Source organism: Spea bombifrons, chromosome 6 (genome assembly GCF_027358695.1).
Source record: "Spea bombifrons isolate aSpeBom1 chromosome 6, aSpeBom1.2.pri, whole genome shotgun sequence".
Taxonomy (NCBI): Eukaryota; Metazoa; Chordata; class Amphibia; order Anura; family Pelobatidae; genus Spea; species Spea bombifrons.
In genome coordinates this window covers 5,879,503-5,903,393 of record NC_071092.1, presented here as the reverse complement: position 1 = coordinate 5,903,393, position 23,891 = coordinate 5,879,503, and the positions used below count along the sequence as shown (strand labels likewise).

The window sequence follows — 23,891 nt, the reverse complement described above, 5'->3', positions numbered from 1 at the left end:
GAAAGCACCTCTGACGGCCAGGTACGGATTTCGGCACAAGAGCGCCAATGGGTTAGTGTAAGTGATAGGAGGCCGTACGGATGACAAGCACATGGGCGATCAAAATTAACTATTTTCAAGCAGAGTGCATTAGGAGGGGGTCCAAACCACAACATAAAACAAGGTGCATGGGTGCATTAACCCCTACAGTGCTTAAAGAGAATACAGTGGCTTTGATGGGCAACCTCTGACACTGCAGAGATTAGGGAGGAATTCTGATATGGTTGCGCAGAAAAAACAAAAACCTAATATGGGTGAAAGCTATAAGGACGGTGGTTTAAGACGTCCTCCCGCAGATCCCATAGGAAAGAAAACAAAATACAAAAAAAAGCATAAAAATATTCAACAAAACGCTTTTAAACAGATATTTACAAATGTCCCAGATGTGCGATTCTAAGGACAAAAACAATGAGCTTTTCCTGTCTTCCAGCGCTGCGGCTAATCCACGTCCTCCATGTTGCTGTAAGAGGTTGCGGGCTCTGCGGGGTGAGAGAAGAGATCGGAAACTGCTCCTGCCGTCATCGGGGGGGCATCGTCTGAGGCGACGTTGGGTCCAAAAGCCACCTGGCTCCCTCCCTAGAACGGATTTGAGAGAGAGAGATTGTTACATCGGATCGTATAAGCCAGGGGTAAGCAATCTTCGGCTGTCCAGATGTTGTGAACTACATTTCCCTTGATGCTTTGCCAGCATTATGACTGTAAGAGCATTATGGGAGATGTAGTCCACAACATCAGGAGAGCCAAAGATTGCCTACCCCTGGTATAAGCGGTTTGAACGGTGCTCAATTAATACAGGGGACACTTCATACGACGTCTGTGTGGACCCTTTAAATTTTCATGGCGCTCCTTTTGCAAAGCCCCCCACATGCATTTGCCCCTTTACCCCACTCCCCAAGCATATGCCACGCAGGAGATGGGTTTAGCTGGACACTTCTCCCTGCGGGCGAGGGTCTATTCATGGACCCCTGTGCACGTGCTTGGCAAGCGCCACAATTTATTTCAGTTGATGGAGTTTCCAGCAAACGATTGGCTGCTTGGAGCAGCCAATCAGTGGCAAGAACTGTTGGAACACAGAGGAGGAGGGCAGCTGCAGCTTCTATCCTAATGCTATACTTGGATTACCATTTAACAAAGATTTCTATAATGATCAATGCACCTCAAAGAGGTCTGATGAGGTCTTCTTCAATTGCCATGAAGAGTCAAGTCAACAGTGAAATCAAAGGGCACTTAACACCCAGACACGGTGTTACTTACTGAATCCCCCGATCATTCCTTGGCCCCCCAATGACACCGAGTTCTAGCAAAGTTAACTTATTTTAGTAGACAATCGCCATAATGATGCGAACAATGAGGGGTCAAGCTTTGTAAGAAAAAGCATGGATTTTCTCAAAGAAGAGAGAATTCAAGATGTAGAAAAAATTTGTTTTATGACTTTTTCAATTCACGCTCATTGCGGACAGATTTAACCCCAGATCAATAGAGAATACGGCCCCGTGTCCTTAGAAATGGCCCCGGTGTCGGGTCATCTCGGTAACGGAGAACACGTCTACCTGCGTCGAAGAGCGTTTTAGAGATGGAATCACGTAAATAAGTCTTTACTCAGACTGCTGCTTTTACATTAAATTTATTCGTTTAAACAAGATATTTTCTTTGTAACGTTACACGGTATATATATATATTTTAAACGCACCATTTAACACGGCATGAAAAATAGAAGACAGTATTTTAAAACAGTGTTGTGCAGAAAACTTGGCTTTTTATAAATACAAAAACACACACACATTATATATATATATATATATATATTATCAGATCTAATGCCCGTCTGGTGTTAACAGTCAGAAGTTATTGCAAATATAGGTTTTTTTTTTTAAACAACATTGGACAATCATTCAAACACTCAGCCTTCAGCCAACCACTTACTACTAAAGGGTTAACGCTCCCAAAGACAGAAGTTACTGTGCTGTCGCATTGCAACTCCCATCACACGCGGTCATTAAGTTGCAATCCAGAAGCCGGAGGTGTTAATTCCTAGGAATGCATGAAATGGCCGCCTCGAACATATTACATGTATGTTCTGAAACCGACCTTCTCAACAATGTATCTTCCAAAGTCCATTTGAAATACAGATCACGCTAAAGTTTGCCCACAAGTAATCATGCGCGTTTGCTTGTTCCCGAATATATGCAATAGGAGAAGTATATATATACACACACAAGCGTTTGGGCTCGCCGAGGTCATTCACGCATCTCGCTGCACGAGCGTGAGACTCGATAAGGTTTGGTTTGCCCCAAGACTTCCCGCATCGAGAAATTACTGGACGGTAAGAGCTGAAAGGGTACGCCGAGGGGTTAAATACACAGAGACTACAGCAGGGAATAAAAAAAACCCCGCAAAACAAGAGAGCACACTAGGGGTTAACTACAGCGGGTATTTAACTCTAGAATACCATAGAAAGGGTTAAAGAGCAGCATAAGATCAAACCATGTGGACCCCCCATGATAAAAAAAAAAAATATATAAAATCACGCTAGGGTTAATTATAGCCGCCACTGGGCCGTGACAGGACACTCGAGGGGTTAAACATAGTGGCGATTCTTTTAATGTAAGAAAACACAGGTTTTATCTAAAATAAATACACTTTTATATTAAAGTTTGAAGTCTTTCAGCTCTGCGGCCGGAACATCCCGTTTTAGAGCATACGGGAGAAGAACATCAGAACGCGGAGCTTTATAAAGAGTTAAAATAATAATGTTCTACCCCTTGATTGGTGGAAATACGGACCCCGGCCAGGTTACCCTGAAGATAGAGTTAGACGGAGACCGAACACGCGTTCTAAAACAATGCTAAGGTGGGAAAGCGTGCGCAGCCAAGAGAACCGGCCCCCGGGCCACACCGTTTATACACATATATGGTAATGTTCGGCAGGAAAAGAACACGTCGGCAGGCGAACGGCCTTCGGAGAACAAAAAGTCACAAGACTCCTTCAGCACACGAGTCTCCATCGCAGGAGTCGTAACTCGCCAAGCGCATTCATTACGGGATTTCATTAGATTAATAAATCTTAAATCCCGGCAATTTAAGAAGCGGGGCAAAGAAAAAAATAAATTAAAAAAAGATCAAAGCTGGGATTATTTGACACACGTGATAGAAAAATTCCCCTTTCTCACAATAAATCTCATTACAGCCAGCTTGCTTGCGTCGTTGGTGACACCCAAGTGCTAATTTTTTTTTTCGATTTTGTGATAGAATTATTTGCATAAAAAGAACGGGCGAGATATTAACATTTACACTTATTTTTATAACCAATATGGCTGCTCCGGCTATCCATGCTCAACACACGGGGCAAATTAAGAAGAAAACCCTAAAACTTCTCTACAAGAAGATTTAAGACAATAAAAATAAAACAAAGACTTCTCCCATTTACCAGTGAAAAGAAAATTATAGAAGAATAAAAAGGTCAAAAATGGACACTCCGCTACATGACGCGCCCCACCGGTATACGGAGAACGTATTACTATCCCTGCTTTTTCCAGCAGCCTACAGATGAGGTAGCCGGTCAAACAATATGGCGGCTTAGCCACAAACTATTCCCTACGCACGATGATGTCACTAATGGCTTCCTAACCAACACTCAACTCAAAGAAGGTCTGAGAGAGTGTCCTGAAGTCGTTCCTCAAACCTACCCTTACGAGCCTCTCCGGCACCCACAATATTGGCTACAAAAGGTGTGCGTTGTGGTTCAGTAGACACAGCCATGTCCCTCTCAGAGCCCGCGTGACCAGGTGATGCCCTACCGTGTCGGAACACACGTCAACAGAGTCTGGGTTCCACCACAAGGAGTAAAAGGTCCACCTTCTGGGTCTACCTGCTTCACAACGTAAATTAACGGAGTTCGGTGCTTTTAGGGTATCGACGCCGGACACGTCACGGCTCGCCATGATAATATAGCCATGCGCGAGTTCAGAGAACCACGGAGGGCTTTCCACCCAGAGTACCGGGTATTCTTTTAGTCCTCCCCTTCCCTTTAAGGGGCTAGGGGGTAAATGCTTAAAGCCCCTGCTATAAGTGTTTGAGATAAAGGTGTAGGGACAAAAACTTACATCGATATCACAGCAACGGCTCATCTGCTATCAACGTGGAGGCATTAAATATCACGCGGCTCGGAGGAGCGGATATTAATGCTTCTTGTGGGCTCTTATTTTCTGTGAATAACATGTAAATTGTGTTTTTCCCGGAACGGACGTATCGCTTTGGGTTGGTATCCTGCGAACAAATCACTTTTTTTTATTCTCCAAGACATTATTTGCGCACGACCTTGCCCAGTTACATTCAGAGAGATAAAACGATAAACATTACGGCGGTTCCAGGAAAATATTCGGAGCCGGGAGATAGAGAGCGGCCATCCTTCGGAATCCACAGAGGGGAAAGCTGATATTTTTTACGTTATCGGCCTTGGGACTGGTACACGAGGGGGTAGAAAATATTCAGGAAGAAGGCAACAATGGCCGCCACGGTGCCCAGCACAAAATATCGGATGCGGGTTTCGTCTGAGTAGTCCGAAAGCTGGAGGTCGTTGGGGTCGCGGGCGGACGGAGGTCGGAAGCCCCGCCGTAGGTTCGGACGCAGGTGAAGTTCCTCCTCTTCGTCGGCCTCTAGTTCCTGCCAGATCAGAGAAGCCTGCGGTGTGCGGAAACCTGTGTCAGAGCCGTGGGAAGATACACTGCGACGACACAAACTACACACTCATACACACAACACCTTGGAGAAGCGCGAGCCACTAATGCCACCAGGAATCGGTTTGGCGGAGGGACTTCTTCCGACCCCCCCGGCTATTTCCCTACGAGACGGAGTGCGTGTGATTATTGGCCGTCTAAATTATTCTATTTATTTTTACACTAAAAAGGTTAAATATTCTCCCTTAATGACACCGCATTAAGTGGGTGAAGAATGTACCCTCTGAACAGAGAGCTGATCGGCTTTAACGAGATATCATGGTCTAGCTCCGGGGCGTCCAACCTGCGGCCCTCCAGCTGCTGCAGGACTACATCTCCCATACTCCTCTGCCAGGTCCTTAGCTGAAAGAGGATTATGGGAGATGTAGTCCTGCAGCAGAGGATGACACATGAAACAAAATAAAGATTGCCGCGGGATACTCACATAGTTTTCCTCTCTTTCCAGAACATTTCAGCCATTTTTGTACCAATATTTGTTATAACGAACAATAAATATCCACCATATTTTAATGATTTGCGGTCCACCGCGCTCTAACATAAAAACTATAGATACTCCCCACTAATATTTTATTGATCCGCGCAACCGGGGACCTGCATCTTCTCTAACAAAATCACTTGGTTAATCTGATGACATCGCCAACCCGAATGGCGCGAACTCTTCTCTGAGACAGCCGATTGGCTGCGTTCCTTCAATGGCGCTGTGATGTCAGCAGAGTGCAGCCCATCCCCCACCAAACAGCGCTTAAAGCTTTGAACAGGTGGCGCGGGGAACCAAAAGGCATTAAAAGGTTACTTGAAAGGGGATAGAGGCGAGCGCAGCGCTCCGTGCTTGTCTTAAAAGTATTTTTGGGACGTGATGTCATACTTGCGCTCCTGTACAAAGCCCCCCCCCCGGGCCAGCACACATTCCTACGCGACTCTCCAACAATATGGCATTCATGGGACGGCTGGGATTAACCCACGCTTTCCTAAACTGCCTAGACAGCCGCAAGAGCTGTTCCGTAATAACCTCCTGCAGAACCCCAACCTTGCATTTACAAAGGGGACCCCGCAAAAATGCGAAAAGGGACCCTCAACTATCACATGCATTAAAGTGCATATAAGGGCTGGAGAATCCCTTTAAATATGGCGGGTCCAGAAAAAACTGCCCTCCTCTGCATCCATAACGGTCTCACCCGTCACCGACCTCCTGAAACGTTCTGCCAGCCCGTCTTCGACCAAAAACCTAACGACGGTTGATCCGTACTGGAGATCGTGAATACAACCAGTAAAACAAACCTACAGGGCCACCCCGCTTCCAGAGAACGCATTTACCAGTAATGACTACTCATCTAAAGTGTTCAGGCGCGTCCCACCGCATCAAGGTCAAGAGCGTATTAAAAAGGACTGAGAGTTCCTCCGATACTCGCTAATGTCATTTGAGCGGCGGCTGCCAAAACGCAAATAGCTTTCTATTTTCAATTACGTCGAGGAAAATAAAAGAATTGATCCATAAAATGCACCGAAATCAGCAGCTGCAGATAGTCCTCCAGAAAATAAATGCAGTTTATATGCAGTACTCCGTGGAACAAGCGTTTGGAGGAACTCGCATCGGATACATTGAGGCAACCTAAAGCTCCTTAGGCTACGGAGAGGTACAAGAGCCTAGAAATATAATAATAATAATAAAAAGATACTAGGAATCGGCTGTAATCAGCTTTATGGCTCGCTGGCCAAGTACAGGACGATCTATACGCTGCCTCATACACAGTAAACAGCTATAAATAAATAAAATGAATGCAAAAAATATATATATTATAATCTATTCTATTAAATTCTAATCTCTCCAGGCCTGCTCATTATAAAAGCTTTTATTACAATGCAATAGCTATTGTGAGTTGGGTCACCTTATCTAGGTAGTCGCATTGCAGCCCAAAATGTGTACAAGCCAACATTCTTAATGCTCATGATCCACTCCACACGATCGCCAATAAAAACAAAATCCAAAATGATTAAAATAAACGGTGTATATTATCAGACTAATGTCTTTTCTCTTCCAAGCCTGAAGAAGAATATACATTTTTGGAATTGAACCAACGCATTTCTAACAGTAGACTCTGGCGCCCAGAGCGTCCCAAAACATTTTATTTTCTTGGCATTTCCCTGCAAGCTTGAAAATTGTGAGATGCCCTCAAATCCTATTGTACATTTATCCAAGAACCATTCAGTTTTGCAGGTTTTCTGGTAAAACTATTTATATCTCTATATATATTGTGATGGGTAGAACATCTACATACAAATCACACAAAAACCCAGTATTTGAAATCTAGCCATTTGTATGGCCTTCACCAACCTATTTTACATTCTTTCCCAAAGCCCAGCCTTCTCTAAACACAAAAAGTGTCTCTAAACACAAACAAAGCACAAACATCCCATTATTTATTCCCAAATTCTGACCTTCCAACGACACATCACCTGCACGTTATGCGATTACCGCAGAACCATAACACGCACGATTGTCTGAACTGCCATAAACCGTTCTGGGAGCGTTTGCAGGAAAAAGGAGGTCAGAGCTATCAGAATCTCCATTATTATGGTTTCTACTCTGTTGAACATTCCGATATTTATGGACCAAATCATCAAATTCAGATAACGGCCTCAAATCTAACCGGTTTACATGCTATCTGACTTGTAACATAGGATATGCTGGCAGAATCCAGACGTCACGTCTGATTTTCACCAAAAGCAGTGAAAGAAACGGAATAATGCAGCAAGTGCAGCTAACGTCAGCTGGTGTCTTCTGGAAGAAGACGATGGTCACCCAGCTGTGGGTTAAAATGTGACAACTTTGTGAAAGGAGAGAAAAAAAAAAAAAATCACAAGAACTAGGATAACGGTCTCGTACCACCTGCCTTTAGACAGATATAGGAATAAATTCCAAAATAATCATTTTCTTCAGCACATGAACGCCAATTATCTCATTTATGAACCCCCCTCCCTGCGGCACTAATCGTCTGCTCACCTGACTCACAGAGCCGTCAGCGGATGCCCCCGTATCAGTTCTTCGATCCGTTGGACGTCCCCGTGTAGGTCTCTCCACAGGCGAGTTGCGTCTTCTATAGAAGAGCACGTACGCGTATCGGGTCACCACCTGACTCTCATCTACAGTGGTCACCGTACTGTCGTCAAACAACCTCCAGCCTGAGAAGACAAGGCAACGCGAGGCGGTTAAAAGCCGGCAAGTTCTGCTGTCTAACGTACAATGATCCCAACACCTGTCTGAGGCATTTAGACAAAGTTTGCACAAAAGGATGTTTAGCGGCAACAGAAAAAACCTTTTTTTGTAAAAACAATATTCTTAATACTTTAAACAGACTTTTTTTAAGGTTCCATTTAAATCATTTACCTTGAAAAACACAACTAAGTCAGCTAGGGGATCGGTTATTTGGGTTATACCTGAGCTGGCTGCTTGGGGTAAGTCAAACAGAGACCTCGTGGCTTAACGAACAGACCCTGGAAATGTTGTTAGAGGAGGATAACTCTGGAGTTTCCGTTTCAGTAGAGAAGAACCAAAAGATTCTGAGACCTGAAATCATCAACATTCTTCCCCCGTATTCAAAACATTTGTTACGTACCCACGTCGCTGCGCTGGCTGTTTTTATCATTGGGAAGCCTGGCGTAAGCCGTGTAGTGTCCTCCAATCATACCCCCGTAATGATTAATCACAGCATAGAGGTCATAAATAGGTTGCTGGTGGTCCTCTTTTTGTCCGATACAAAACGTACTTAAGTCCAGATTCCTGAAATAAATGACATCATTGATCTTTTCAACATCTTTTTAAAAACGGACACAAGCACAAAATATCTCCCACTGCTTGTTTCCCCATTCATGTGTGCTACATACTGTACTTTTTCCCTCTTAATACAGATCTTTCAAAGCAGATCCCTAATTCTTTATTTTGTGCTCTACCATAGAGTGTGACATCATCGTGAGCTTTAAAATTCACACACATTCTGTGACGGCTCTTACCAGATGATCACCGTAATAAAAACGTGATCTGTCCACCTGCCATGCATGGTGTAGAACCAACGGCAGGTCATTTAATAACCAGTACAATGAAAAGGTTTTTGGGGAGAATTACAAAAAAAAAAAAAAAAAAAAAAAAGATTCTACCGCACAGTAAATTAACTTAGTGATGAAGTAAGCATATGGTGGGCTATTTGTAAATATATATTGACTAGCTTATTCTTAAAATAAGACTGGGCAGAGATTATACTATTGTTCAGGAGAGCTGTTACAAGGTCCTCACCTGACGGGGAAATCCACCATATCGTTAATCTTGTCTCTCCAGATAAACGTGCGGAAGGAGAAGCGCTTGAGCTGGATGATCAGAATGTTCGGGAGCCTCCAGAGCATCAGCTGTTTGGACGCCTCTCTGTGCTGGTTACATTTGGGGCAGTACCTAGATTACAAGAACCGCAAAGGAACATAAAGGTCATCAACGGAGCATGGAAAAAGAAACAGATTCCAACTGACAGTTTTTAGTTTTGTGAAAAAAAGCAGGTTAGTCTGAATTGGCTATAAGCATGGGTTTGTAGACACCCGGGTGTTTTCCCATTAGCTGGAGCTCGAATCTAAGCTTAGCTTATTGACATAGGGTATTGTTATGTCAGTAGGATGAATCATAAGTGCATCGCTTGGAAATTCCATTGAAGATTCAGGTCTCCATATCCCCAGATAGCTCACCATGCTTCTTCGGGGGCCAAGACCTCAGGCTTAGTAAAAAGATTGAGGCATTGCTCCAGCGTAAAGAGCCCAGCCCTAGCAGCTTCACTGGCCGATCCCGGATCCTCTTCATACTCCAGGTCCTTGGACTCAACTAGAACGAACTCCTTCATTCGCTCGTTGTTCTTCCAGACTAGAGCAAGTGAGCAGTCATCACTCAAATCCAGCAGCGCATCACCTGCAGTATGTGTAGATCACGTTAAAAAGGTAACGTTTTCCCCCGCCAGAGTCAACCATATAACATCTGACAATCTTGGAAAGCAGATACAAACTGCAAACAGATATGTCAGCTTGTACCATATACCTTTAAGAATAACTATCACTACTTTAAAGGTGCTGTTCCACCTACGGTACCCACCTTTATCTTCTAGCTTAACTTCTTTGTTGGATGAATCAATAAGGTTGATGTAGAACTGGGAGGCATTAGAATTAGGGGACTCTGTCGACTGTTGGTAACCCGGGACAGCAGCTGAAAACAAATGAAGACGTTTAGCTCCTTCACCGATAAGATAACGTCACTTCGCTGTGAGATGTATAGGCCATTATGTCAACAGTGGAGGCTTTACTGGAGATTTTTGTTGAACAATCAGAACTTTACATATACACATAGTCTTGTAAATGCAGTTTAAAATCAGCAAAAAAAAAATAAATCATGGCTTTATATGAAATCTGGAACAAATAATACCTTCAGGCTTTAGTGATTTTTCATATGATGTCTCCTTCTCACCCCCCTCTGTCTCTGTCAGCGTCTCTGCGGGATGCTCAGAGAAACCAGAGTCTGTGCTATGCAGAGAATGTCTATCCACAGTCTTTCCTTGGACCGCAGCGGGTTCTTCCGAATTTGGATGAAGTGCAAGAGATTGTGGAGCAGCACGGGGGTCTGGCTGCGGCTGGCAGTCTCTGTTATCCTCACCGGCCTCTCCTGAGCAGGTGAAGCTGGATTGCGCCGTTAAATCCGGCTTCTCGGGACTCAGTGGTTGAGGAGGGTGATCTGGAGAAGTCCTTCCATGGAGGAACGGTGGCTGGAACACATTTACAGAATACCTTTGAGAAAAAAACAAAAGTGAGAATTTAAATGCAAGATTCAGCAGTTGGGGACAATTGTTGTAGTTCTTCTGAAAGCAGAACAGCGTTGGTTCTGTTACTCAGGGACAGACGGACCTTGCGTAGCCCTCTAGGAGCTGAGTGAGGCGAGAATACGTCAGCCGGGACTCTGGGACGCTGATGAGGAATGGATACCCGATGTTCTCTGGTCGGCAGGCAGCTTTATGGTCAGGCCAGTGCAACTTCTGACAGTTCCTACAGGGAAAGAGCATTAGCAAGAATCAATGTAATTCTGTATCAATAACTCAGGACACATATCGACAAAAGGACTTGGAAATGTAGTTAGCTAAGGGGGGGGGGGATAAATAAATAAAAAAAAATAGATAACTGCACCCAAAAACGTTATTTAGGTGATTTCATTTGTTGTACATATGTAACCATATTTTGTGCAAAATTAACCTACTAGACCAGGGGCGTCCAACCTGCGGCCCTCCAGCTGCTGCAGGACTACATCTCCCATCCTCCTCAGCCAGCCCCTTAGCTGAAAGAGCATTATGGGAGATGTAGTCCTGCAGCAGCTGGAGGGCCGCAGGTTGGACGCCCCTGTACTAGACCATACTTTTTACAGAGAAGAAAGGGCACTTACTGGTTGCAATACCCCACACGGTAGCACCGAGTACACCGCTTCAGCTTTTCTTCTTCCGACACCTGCTTCTTCTGGCAAGCTGCGCACTTTGTGATTGGGATGTTGGTTACCTGGGGTCGCTGCACACGAGGAAGATGACGACAACGGTAAAATACCGACTTCAGAACATCGGTGGTACATAGAGCAAGAACATTCAAGATCAAGAGCAGCGCCACAATTTGCATGTAAACTGTTAAAACCCATTAAATTAGCAGACATGTTCTTCAATCTCCTTTAAAAGGAAACCTTTTGCTATGATTAATCTTCAGACACCTTCTGAAGACTATATGTGTTCCCTCATACCACACTGACCAAGCCTAGAGTTACCCTCTCCGACAAACCAAGTCAAGACTAAAGAAAGGTATTGTTAAATTAACATCTTCCACAATAGAATAGGAGAGACAATTAAAAGTGAGAGATTGCAGGAGATAATGGTGAAGAATCTAAACAGGATACTAGATACTGACTTTTCAAACATCTAGCGAAGCTTTGTGTCTTGTATGTTTCGAAGGGATTGCTTAAATCAGACATACCTTCTAAAGAAGTCAAACATAATGAATTCTGGGGCTCATACCTGCTGGACTTGAAGCACAACCACTCGTTCCTTGGCCAGTTCCACGGAGAGCAGCTCGAAACAGAAGAGCAAGTCTGAGGGGGAGACAGAGTCCAAGGAGCACGACGGTCTAAATATGCGGTGGAAACGATTCTTCGCCACCTGCGGCAACACCAGAGAAGAGTGAGAGATAATCGGCAAGAGACGAGTTGATATTAGTACAATGGCCTAGTGTTTGGATATGATTATTTGTATGTGCCAGTTCTTCAATAGCAGAAAATGAGCCACACAAGACGGGTTACCCATAGCACACGACTTGTCACTGATATTTTGGAAGTCAAAATTAAATTATTAGAGATGGCAGCAGGCCTAGTTCGTCACCTGTGGCTTTCAGAAACATAAGGAAAGTTCTCACCGTGTGGAAATCCTAGCAAGATGAGAAATTTAACCAGCCTGACTGGTATAAGCTCTTGATGAGCCAGCCCCCCCCAATAAAAAATACCAGACCAACTTCTCACCTCCGCCAACCTCAGATTTTCAGTCTTCACCCTGACACTTTGAGAGATGGATCCAAGAACATCAGCCGCGCAGGAGTTTTCCTTACTTATACTAACCAAGAACTAGGGAAGAGACGCAAGGGGTTAAAATGCACGTTGGCATAATGTTAAATCGATGCGACGAAACGATAAGTAAAACAAGAATTACCTTCACGGGTTTTTTGTGAGGTTCCTTGGCAAAATAGTACACGGTTAATACCTTCTGCTTCTGGGGTAGGGGAACGGGCAGATACAGGAAAGGGTCAAAAGTAATGGAGACCTGTAGGAGATTAAAATTAAAAATTTATTTTCTTGACACAGCTCTGTGCAAATGATGTATTATATCATATAAAAGATCATTGTCTAAGTTAGGTTTATTTGTACCATTAAGTTTAAACAAACAATAGGAATAAATAGTAAAATTACTTTCCTAATATTTTGGAACAATGTGTTCCATTTTACTTTTAAAAGAAAGAAACAATCTCTGGATTTCAACTGTGAGATCTGGTTTGAAAGCAGAAGCCCTCACCTTAGCACAGACTGGGCAAACCAGCTTAGACTTGTATTGACCTTGGAACAAATCCACCACAAACGAGTCGTTCCTCATCTTGTGTCGTAGCCAAGCTTCGTCTGCCACTTCCTGACCAGAGAACGCAGAACAGGGTTAACGCATCACAGTCAAGGGCATTTATCACTTTTATACGATGAGAACCATTATAGGAAGAATTATACCTCGTCGGGTCTCCCGTCCGAATCCACTGTCTCGGTGTATGGCTTATTTTGAATCCTGTTTAGATCTTCATGGAGTCCATCGAGCAGAAAAGCCATGAACTCCTGGGCATCGTGCTGCGCGTAACCCGTGAACTGACTCGCTTTGCTTGCAACTATCGCCTGTATGGGGGAACACAGATTTTAACTCTGCGATTTACATACTGTAAGGATTACATTAAAAGCCCGGCACCAATCAGCTGTCACAACTATATGAAGTGTAAGCAGACAGGTATTGTGGATACCTTGAGTTTCGATGGCTGAAAGGCATGATGAGTCCCTTTCCAAAGGGCACTTAACAACACCGCAAAACTAACTGCTAGGCGGCCATTGGTTCCGAGCGGATTGTTGCAGTTTATGTCCGATTCAAAAGAACGGTCTATTGAAAAGTAAAAACGAAACAATTCAAAAGAAAAATAGCGAATATAAGGCTTAAAATCTCAAAACATTGTGTTCAGGTCTTTTAAGCAAGGTGTGAGGCGGCCGTTACCTTGGAAGTAGTCCCTCAGCTCCCGGGTGTTAGAAAGAGACTGTATCACGCTGTTCATGAAACAGGTATTACCCAGGTTAACCAGACCGGTAAATCCCGGAAGACACACTCGTTTCTCCTCTTCTTCCTGGACGCTCTCGCTGCTTACAGAGCTGTGCGTCATCGGAGGCACCATGCACGTTGGCTTAGCCTGAGAAAAGAAGGCTGGATTTAAAGGGGTTGCGTTGGGCCAGGACAGCTGTAGCAATAATCGTGTATTCCCAGGTATTCTGATTCTGCTCTTGGGGGATAGATAACCCATTTCAGTACACAATTCTAGCTGGATATGCCATTCTGATCAAGTCTTGTAATGGCCAAACTGGGATCAAAATGATAATCCCATCAGCCTAGTGGCCCATCAGCCTAGTGGCCCAGCACCCAGTGGTCAGTCCAGTAACATATTTCAACCCAACACAATCAAAGCTTAAAATCTTACTGATGCCATGAGCTGCTCTGATTTTACAGTCACGTGTTCGGCAGTTGTTCTTGATGAAACCTTATCCAGGGTCGTATCCTGGGGTTTCTCCTTCTCTACTGCCCTGGCCTCCTCTTTGTTGGATAAAGGATGCTGATTACTCCCAGGCTGGGTTTTGTCGAGGGGAGAAGGGCCTGAAGGCATGGCCACCTTCGCACCACCCACTGCACCTTAAAAAGGGGGAGATACGTTTCTGTTTAGCAACAGACATTTTTAATGAGATATTTACATAACACGGAATCTTCCAGTTCTGTTCCAGATATGAACTTCCTGACATGTGGGATGGGACTTTTAATCCCCGAGTATTAAAGTAGTGTGATGACTCCACCCACCAATGAAATTGCCTGCCCACTGCCACGCCCAGGAGGAACAGGAAGGACAGCATGCTACTGATTCTGTTACCACGTGTTGTCAGATCACTGAGAAAACATACATTTGTCCTGTGGAAGGTGACATCTGCAGTCTGATTTGGATGCATTAGCACAGTATCAAAGAAAACTGAATAGTTAAGCTAGAAAGAAAATGGCATGTTTCAATAAGAAATTAGATTTACCAAGAGAAAAACCCATGACATCCCCATAGAGTTTAGATGTTGTCTAAAAAACATTTAATTTACTCAAAAGATAGAATTCAGGGTGCAGACCTTGTGCAGCGGGGGCCTCCAATCCCCCCCATCTCTGGCACTGTTTCTTCTGCAAGGAAATATCAATCCGAGAGCCCGTGAAATTGTATCGGCATAAATCCGGTTCTATAAGGTTCCTGAAACGCAGTAGAAGGTGGAGAAACGCAGGTCAGACGCAAACACTTTCAAGGGGATTTGGAGAAAGTTTGAAACATCTCATGAAACATTAAAAAAAAAAAAGTCTTCCTTACCGGAGTTTCACTTGCCACCTAAACACAGTATCAGGTCCGCAGCCGGGATGGAGCCTCAGGAAACTTGGATCGCTGCAAAAACACACGTTATTCTTGTTACAGCATCCACCAAACCACAAAGGAACTCAACAAATCTTAACAATGCAGAACCTCTGGATATTTGAATTCCAAATCATAGCAAATAAAGTATAAGCTTTGCAGAAGCATATAAAGATATTTTAAAACCTAATCTAATGGTGACTTTAGTATTAATCTTACATCAGGAAGACAGATGTACCTAAAAATGAAAAAAATTACGAGGCACAGTTTGGGGAACAGGTCTGAAGCCATTGAAGGTCTTTAAAGCGGCTTGGAAGGTTTTTTTCCTTATGTGTTTATCCATCTTTCCTTGGCCCAGATTCATACCTTGTCTGAAAGACCAGGGTGAAATCCTGTTCTCGAAATAGCACTCGAGAAGTTTGTTTGCAGATCTCCTTCACGTACACGTGGACCACCACTACGTCGTTACCCTTCTCGTAGAAATCATTTTTCACAAACGTCAGGTTCACCATCGGCTCCGGATCTAAACCAAAAAGAAAGAAAAATACCACGTAAATGTCACGTAAAGGCAGAAAACCAATTACACAGCGTGCTGTAACTTTATCTGAAAGTTGAAAGGAAAACTTTAAATATTTTTTTTCTATTTTGTTCTCTAAAGTATAGAAAACCAAAGCTTTCAGAGGTTCTAGTATCTAAACTAATGATTGTCCATCCCATGGGGTGTTCGTTCTTCAAATCTCAAAAAAATATAAAAGTTCCGCTTCCGATACCATCGATTAGATTAACAATCCCCAATCCATGCTTTATATTATATAAAAACATTCTGAGCCGTTTACCTGGAAAGAAGGGGCTCAAACTGCAGACCGAGGAACAGGACATAATATTCCAGAACCAAGACAGATTCCTCCAACTACCAAAACGTCAGTCTTTAAATTCTTAACGTGCCCCCATTTACAAAAAGACAATTATAACTCAAGAGAACGTAAAAGGGATATAATAATAATAATAATAATAAATAATAATAATAAAAGTAATTTGCTCTTCAGGCCCTCAAGAAAGTCATGCAGCTTGTAACACAATCCGAGAAGGGAGATGACTGGGGGTGGGGGGAATCGTAACCTTTTCGGCTAAATCCATCTGCGACACGAGGTGATTCGTGATCAAGGGCAGACGTCTGAAAAACCAGCGACAACACAGCCACCCCGGTGTTGATACGCACATCAAGCAGTGTGGTACATTTACTACGTTGTATATTTTTTTTTTTTTAAATAGTTTAGCATATTAGGATTTTTTTTATTAATCATGCATTTACACTATTGTGTACTGTGCTACAGGGGAGGAAAAATTATTACATAGATTTATTTAGTGTAAACAAGTGCAAGATTTGGACATTACCTTCAGCTGAATCCTCCAGAATAAACGCGTTAGAAGAATCCGCTCTGTGCGCTGAATGAATATATTGATGGGTCGTAGTTAACGATGGCGGTCTCGGGAAGGTCTTACCGACTTCTTCTTTATCCTCGAGCGGCTCGTTAGTTATAGGAAGGTCCGGCTGCTGTTCGCGGTCTTCTTCCGGGTTCGCTGTGGGGACTTCTTCACTTGGCTGGACAAGTCCAGCATCCAGGTCGACCTGCATAGAGTTGTCGGTGGCAGAGGAAGACACCGGATGCACGGGCGTTTTAGCCGATTGTAGCAGCAGCTTGTGATCTGAAAGGTGCCTTTTTGTCTCATTTGAAACACAGGGCTTTATAGACAAAAACAAACAAAAAACTCATGTTATCCCTCCACAAAATATACATTTTCCAGTTCTGGGAGATTTATCCAGTTAATATATCTCTATTAAAAACAATATCTGCATTCAAGCCAGAGCAACACCATGGCCTCTCCTGCTTCACCGTACAAAAGAGGTTAAAATATTCCATCAAAGACTAAGGAGCTTGCAGAGCGACTTCTTCGGTGAAAATTACCTAGCAGGATTTTGGGTCCAAACCATACATTATTCGTGATACACAGTACATATTCTAACCGTGGTTATTATATCTGCCCCATAAAACATAGGTTACTATATGTTGCCTAAGCAGCTGAAACGTACATTTGGTAACCAGAGCTTGCAGCTGTATTCGCCGACGGCTAATTTTAGACGCGCAACCCCCAAGCCAGAGCTTAGTCACCAAGCACCTCCTAACATGCTTACTGCGGGACCCTTCTGAAATACGGCATTTAAAAAGGAACCGAATGGTAATTTTGAATGTATTTAACAGTGAAACGTTCCGAGGTATTGTATCGGGAAGGGCTGAAAATATCCCACTAAGGATTTGAGCTGTAATACGCAGTTGTCAAACAAGGCTGGATTTGTACAATTCATTGTAAGTGGTGCGAGACAAGAAAAGCATCTGAACAATACTAAAGAGACCCCCCGCTGTCACCGAGGACAGAATGGAGAAAAGCTTATTACTGGCACTGGATCAGAAGTTGATGGTGTCTTGCAAAAACCTAAAAAATAACTTAAAAATTGATGGTGATGGGGGGGATGTTAGGTTAGAAATACTATAAATACCAAATGGCCAAAATCGCACTCACAAGTAAGAACCAACAGCCGGCAGGACTCAAACTAAACAGGAGCTGGAGGCTCGTTTTGCCGGGGGGGGGGGGGGCGAATGTCAAGTGCCATTATTTGCTTGCTGAAACATGCATGTAGGGTTTATAAAACAGAACTAAAATTGTTAATAAATTCAACATAAACAATATGATTAACGCTCACCTGGTCTCCTTTGGCATTGTGTTGTTCCACACTTGCAGCTATGGGTTTCTGTGCCGTTGGGGCGTCCGCGCAGTGGATTCGATCTATCCTTTTGCTTTGACCTTTAACACACTTCGAGCCGTCCTCGGAGCTGGCAGTTTTCTGGCTCCGAGGACTGGCTTCCCTTACGGACGCTGCACCGGGGGATCTGTGAAGTCCACCTTTTCTCCCCTGTATCCCGCTTTGCCCGGCAGACGATGGCGTGTTTTTCCTCGCATGGCTGTTATCCGCTCCCGCGCTTGAATCGCCCTGGCCTCGTCTTGTGCTTCTGAGATCCGGCTTACTACTGCGGGTCTCCACGGACTCAGACTGATCAGAGGCTTTTTCCGTTAATCTTAACGATGCTTTAGATTTCTCATTCTTTTTTGGGATAGTGGTCTTGACCTGTTCCTTCAAGATATCTTTTTTCTTCTTCTACGCAAAAAAAACCACCAAACCCAAACATGTAAGATGAGCAGATCCAGATATACGACGGCACAGCAATCCTTTTTATTTAAACCAAATAGTAAAAGTTTTACCTGTAGAGACGGCCATTTGTTCAGTGGAATTTTTTTCTGCAGTATAAGCTGTAAGAAGTTCCCTTTTTCTTTATACTGCAATTTACTACAAGAGCCTTCGATTTCTTCGTGAAAGCAGCAGCTCCATTGACCCCCTTCTGTAAGAAGAATAAGCCCCCAAATGTGCGAGGGGGTACAGTCTTAGTGTTGTTCCTAGCCCTGGCTTAAGGAATGAACAGAGTTTTCATATAAATATATATGGACTTAAACGTATACGAGTTTTATTTGACTCTCCTGTCCATTTCTGAAATGGAAATCCAAACTGCCAGTGCATAAACTTTCAGCCATCCATGCTGGGAAAATGAGACATCGCTGGTTCACCGGACCAGCCGACAATTACCTGGAAAGTTGATAACGCAGTCTGTGTCGGTGAACTCGGCATCCACGTCTTCGATGTTTAATGCTCCGGACCCGGTATTCAGCTTCACGATAACCTCATCTGAATTTTGCTTCCAGTCAATAAGCATTTCTAGGTACGACAACAGAAAACGGCGTTAGAGGGTCAATGAATAAAGTTAATAACGTATCAAAGAGATAATTTACTACTTGTACCCGCAGAGCGGGAGCCCTTCGTAAATACAGCGCAAGACCAATGTAGGGCAGAAGATAGGGCAATTGCCCCAATTGCAACAGAAAACTAATTACCCCAGATTATAGAAATTCGTTATTCTACTAAAGGTACACTATTGCTCATAAATTTGGGGTCACTTAAAAATGTCCTTTCTTCTATATCCATTCAAACAACATGAAATGGATCAGACAGGGTTAAAGTTGTAAATGACTATTGTAGCTGGACACGGCTGATTTTTAATGGAATCTCTTCATAGGAGTACAGCGGCCCTTTATCACTCCCATCACTCCTGTGTTCCAGTGGCCCTTTATCACTCCCATCACTCCTGCGTTCCAACGGCCCTTTATCACTCCCACGTTCGAATGGCCCTTTATCACTCCCATCACTCCTATGTTCCAATGGCCCTTTATCACTCCCATCACTCCTGCGTTCCAACGGCCCTTTATCACTCCCATCACTCCTGCGTTCGAATGGCCCTTTATCACTCCCATCACTCCTATGTTCCAATGGCCCTTTATCACTCCCATCACTCCTGCGTTCCAATGGCCCTTTATCACTCCCATCACTCCTGCGTCCCAATGGCCTTTTATCACTCCCATCACTCCTATGTTCCAATGGCACGTTGTGTTCCCTGATCCAAGTTCAAAAGTCTGATAGTTATAAAACTCTTTTGTGATTATGTTACAGTGAGAAGTTTCCTAGTTTTCCATGAAAACAGCTCATTGACTCCAAACCTTTGAACGATAGTTTGTCCCCAGCATAAAATTGAAAATAGCCATAACACCCTTGGCAAGATCACAAGAGCCCATTACTGCTGTGCATTATAGCATACAACTTACCCTAAAGCCTTATATAGGATTGACCCACGGAAATGTACATGGGCTATAAAGCAGGTATTCCAGGAGTCGGGGGACAATGATGATGTCACATAGCAATACATTATTTATAACACACTTAAAGAATCATGGACTGCAACAGCCCTTCTAACACCGCGATACATAAACTACTGCCCAGTCCTGCTATTATTATTATTATTCCCCTTTAAATTTACTTCAGGCAAAAAAAGCAAAAAAAGAAGATAAAATACAATTATGAGGTTGTCTGTCTTTTACAGAACAAAATCTGTTCAACTAGTTACTGCGCATGAAGTCGAATGCTTGTCTAATCAGAAAGGAGCAAACATATGTTAAAGATGGTCTCAAATTAATCGGATTTCTCAGACATCAAAGCTTTGTGTACATAAAGCCATGGGAACGTTAATTCAGGATGACGATGGCTGAACGGTACAGCGTGGGTTGACGGGCAAATGCATTACCGGCCATGCTTAGCGAATTGGTCCTACCCTTAACATGACTCTCCTGGTTTAGTTCTGCATTTACAAAGGAGAACAAGAAAAAAAGTCCACGTGACGAGCTCTACCGTATAACACCTGCATCTGTGATCCTCACTTATATTCAGTCACAGTGAGCCAGAACATACCCTGGTGATCGACATGCCACCAAGTAGGGGGCCTCTGACTGAAGAAGACAATCAGTGGCTGGAAATCACGTCTACAGAAACCAATAGCAGAGCTCCTGATACAGGAGGTAGATGTAGATGGTACCAGCAGCGAGCTGACTGGTGGAAAATTGGGGGGGGGGGTTTGAAGGGAAAGGAGACAAATGCATATTGAGTAATTCTGCAGGACCCCCTTATATTTGCATAAGGGGGACACCACATCAATTTAAAGGGACCTCTCAGCTATTGCATGCATTACAGCTCAGATAAAGGCTGGAGTGTCCCTTTAACCAGACATTAAGACCTTTTATTCAATAGAATGCATTTTCCAAACCAGAGGCTTTAGCTTAATAAAGCCAATCCAGAGACGTAACAAAGTGTCAGCCAACCAGAAGTAACATTCTATATTTTTCACAACAATAAACAGCGTTAAGAAATGTTTATTTATCAGACACTGATAACCACCTTTCTTGGGCTCGCTGACGACGGCCGCCCGGCTCTCTTTGCTCTCCTGATTAACTCTGTCCTTCTGCTTCTTCTTATTAACGGCATCTTCGTTTCCGCGGGTCCCTCTCCTCTGGCCGGTGCCCTCGGCAGACTGCGACATCTTCTGCCTCTTGGTGGAAACAGAAGGGCCCCCGGGGTCTGTAACGGAGTCTGGGTCAGGGGTTCTGCGTTTTCTACCTGGGCCAGCTATCTTGGCGACTCTTTGTGGGTAAACTCTTCGCCAAGGAACATATAGTCTGCGTTGAAAAAAAGCAGAGATGCCGTTAAAATCGAGTAAGTTGTGTTTGTAATAAATCACAATCTAATAATAAAGTAAATTAATCAATTATAACGATCTACTGGTTTTAAGGAGTTTCTCCAAGGAGCGAAGGTTTTTCCATAGAAGTCACCTAAGAAACATCAAGAGGAATTGCTTCCTTTTGACGGCTGGTTCAAATAAAACGATTAAATGTGCTGAAAGGTAGAAAAGTGTGTCAAAAAATTTCCTGTTTACCCATTGTACACCGCTGCAGAATATGATGGCGCTATATAAACCAATAAAATAATAATCAAGGAAATAATAATAATGGCAAGCTGGTGTATCCAAGCACTTAGTCAACGCCTGGGAACGGAACATGGGATGCTTTTGAGTTGTCTCGATGTTCAAGCACTCGGTGGCTACATAAGTGAAAGAAGTCTCTCCGAGAGAGGGATTTGCGTATTCCCGACGCCCTGCGCAGACCGTAACCCCAAAAAGGCTTTCCAACGGGTGGGCACGGCCATTTAATGGCCGTATGAATTATTCACAGCCTCGTATCGCTACATCTGCTGCTTCCCGCATCGTAAGAAGACACAGATGTGAGCTTCGGGATTACGTGGTGACCATCTGTGCCGGATAAGTATAAGGAACCAAACCCAGCTACAAGTATTCGCTTTCCGAAAACCAGACGGCAAGCAATGCGTTCAAAAGGAAATTCGATTACCGAGACACCGCGGTCTGCTGTACGGCGGCAACACCAAGCCCAACCAATGAAACGCGCGATCGGGATTCATATTAAACGTACAGATCTACATCGCACACAATGTACTTCTGCATTAGTGCCTCATAACCTAGTAGGGAGACACGGTCGTTTGCACGAGGAATTCTATTCTTTAGTAATATCAAACTTCTGAGCTCATTAATAGTGGATATACAACTAAATTTAACATAACATAATATTTGTGACACATCAAGGCACAAGGATCCAGCAGCCTGACTAGCCCAGGGTATAATTATTAGCCACCCCATATTTAAATTGTACAGCGCTGTGGAGTATGTAAGCACTTCTTAAATAAAGAATAAGGATAAGAATAATTCCACTGGAATTGTAGATCCTTTACTAATTCCGGGAATACCTTTACTTGGCATTTAAAATAAAAATGTCGTATTTTAACTCAATCACCATACAGTTTGTACGTTTATCGCTGTTGTAAATCAGTTAAAGAGTTCTACCTTCAGCGGCAAATATTGTGAAAAACAACAACAAAAAGAAACCAAAGTACATAAGATACATAAGTAACTAGAGTCTACAAACATCCATGCGTTATACTGTTTATAAGACAGTAAGATTGTAAGATTGTTTGAGCAGAGCCCTCCTCAGCTTTGTTTTGTTATATACTACTTCGCGTTATACTGTTTATTGATCGTAAGATTGTTTGAGCAGAGCCCTCCTCACCTGTTTCTGTTATATATGACTTCTTATGTCCTGTCTACCTGTTGTACAGCGCTATGGAATATGAGGGTGGTATATTAAAATATAATAACGACGCTGTATGAATCGTGTTTTCCGCTAAGCGGATGTATTAGACGGGTCACACAGCCGAGATGAGCTACGGATCGGCGTCTCAGAGACTTAAGAAGCTCAGTTACTGTAACTGTCCCCAAAATATAAAAGCCGCTCATCATCTCCGCACGTGAAGCGTCTCATAAGCTAAGCAAGTTCATTAGCGAACCCTAAAACTATCTCTGGCCCCTAAACATCTTTCTATAAAGTGGAGAATAGGAACGATTATAATATACATATATTTATAGCCACGCGCATTCCCAGAAGCGGGATCCTTGCGCATGGACGCAGCACTCCTGGCCGGACCATGTTTAGTGAATGATCCTGCAACGTGTAAAGGATTTAACCCCCGACAGGCTCCGTAACACTAAGCTGCTTCCGGCCATAAAGCACAGAAACGGAAAAGTGTTATGACGGCCTCTGGAATCAGGTATATAACGAGACAAAGCATCACAGGTGAGAAAGGTACGCAGATATTCTCATAGCACTTTTATTTTCTCTCTCAAATATATATATAACGGTAGGGAGAGAGGGAAGGGTCATGTTTGATGTCTGCATTAAATAAAGACGCTCATCTGTGACAGTGGGAAAGCTGCTCTGCTGGACAATTCCCATCATGCATTGTTGGATGAGGGTGCTGGGAGTTGCAGCCGGCAGCGGTAATCTCCTGCCTTGTCAGGCAGGCCTGCTCACCCTGGTGGTGCCCTATGCCCGTCTCCTTGATGCTCGGGGGGCTGTCTCCTCTCCCGGTCCCCGCAGGCCCGGCTCCTCTCCCGCTGACTCACCCTGCACTTGCTCCCAGCCGGTTTCCTGTCGCTGGGCCGCGGAGAGGCCTCTCCCATGCACCTACCAAGTGCCGGGGCCCAGCTGCCGATTCTTCCCCTACTTGTCACCCCGAGGAATTGGTGCTGAGTTCGGCGCAGCCTCCGACGGCCGCTTCCGGCCTGACAGAGCCTTTTTTTTCCTTTCGTTTATCTGCTTCGATCCGAACGTTTCCCAGGGCCCCGCGAACATAAACAGAACACTAGGACGCACTTCCGGAAGCCGGAATGGCGGGGCACGTGACCGGTCGGGATGGGCCATGTGACACGGGCGACCCGGAGGCAGCAGTCACGTG

At 43.9% G+C, this 23,891-nt stretch overlaps 1 protein-coding gene across 4 annotated transcripts; it reads right to left on the bottom strand.

The window, feature by feature from the left end:
- Nucleotides 1–53: 53 nt before the first annotated feature.
- Nucleotides 54–23,891, bottom strand: USP19 (ubiquitin specific peptidase 19). Of its 4 annotated transcripts, none has more exons than XM_053469273.1 (26): nucleotides 23,560–23,890; nucleotides 20,931–21,208; nucleotides 18,738–18,866; nucleotides 18,359–18,495; nucleotides 17,802–18,254; nucleotides 16,436–16,784; nucleotides 15,407–15,563; nucleotides 15,002–15,073; nucleotides 14,772–14,887; nucleotides 14,090–14,298; nucleotides 13,615–13,804; nucleotides 13,370–13,503; nucleotides 13,089–13,247; nucleotides 12,886–12,996; nucleotides 12,526–12,636; nucleotides 12,339–12,440; nucleotides 11,842–11,982; nucleotides 11,229–11,347; nucleotides 10,700–10,837; nucleotides 10,224–10,582; nucleotides 9,897–10,007; nucleotides 9,500–9,716; nucleotides 9,063–9,215; nucleotides 8,389–8,552; nucleotides 7,776–7,954; nucleotides 54–615 (listed from the first exon to the last, which is right to left on the bottom strand). In XM_053469273.1, the coding sequence occupies exons 2-26, from the start codon at nucleotides 21,070–21,072 to the stop codon at nucleotides 478–480; spliced, it is 4,290 nt and encodes a 1,429-aa protein (XP_053325248.1). In that variant the 5' UTR covers nucleotides 21,073–21,208; nucleotides 23,560–23,890; the 3' UTR covers nucleotides 54–477. The 4 variants fall into 4 exon arrangements, with proteins under 4 accessions (XP_053325248.1, XP_053325249.1, XP_053325247.1 ...); XM_053469274.1 differs by having other exon boundaries at nucleotides 7,785–7,954; XM_053469272.1 differs by lacking the exon at nucleotides 54–615 and adding an exon at nucleotides 4,248–4,718 and having other exon boundaries at nucleotides 14,090–14,292; nucleotides 23,560–23,891.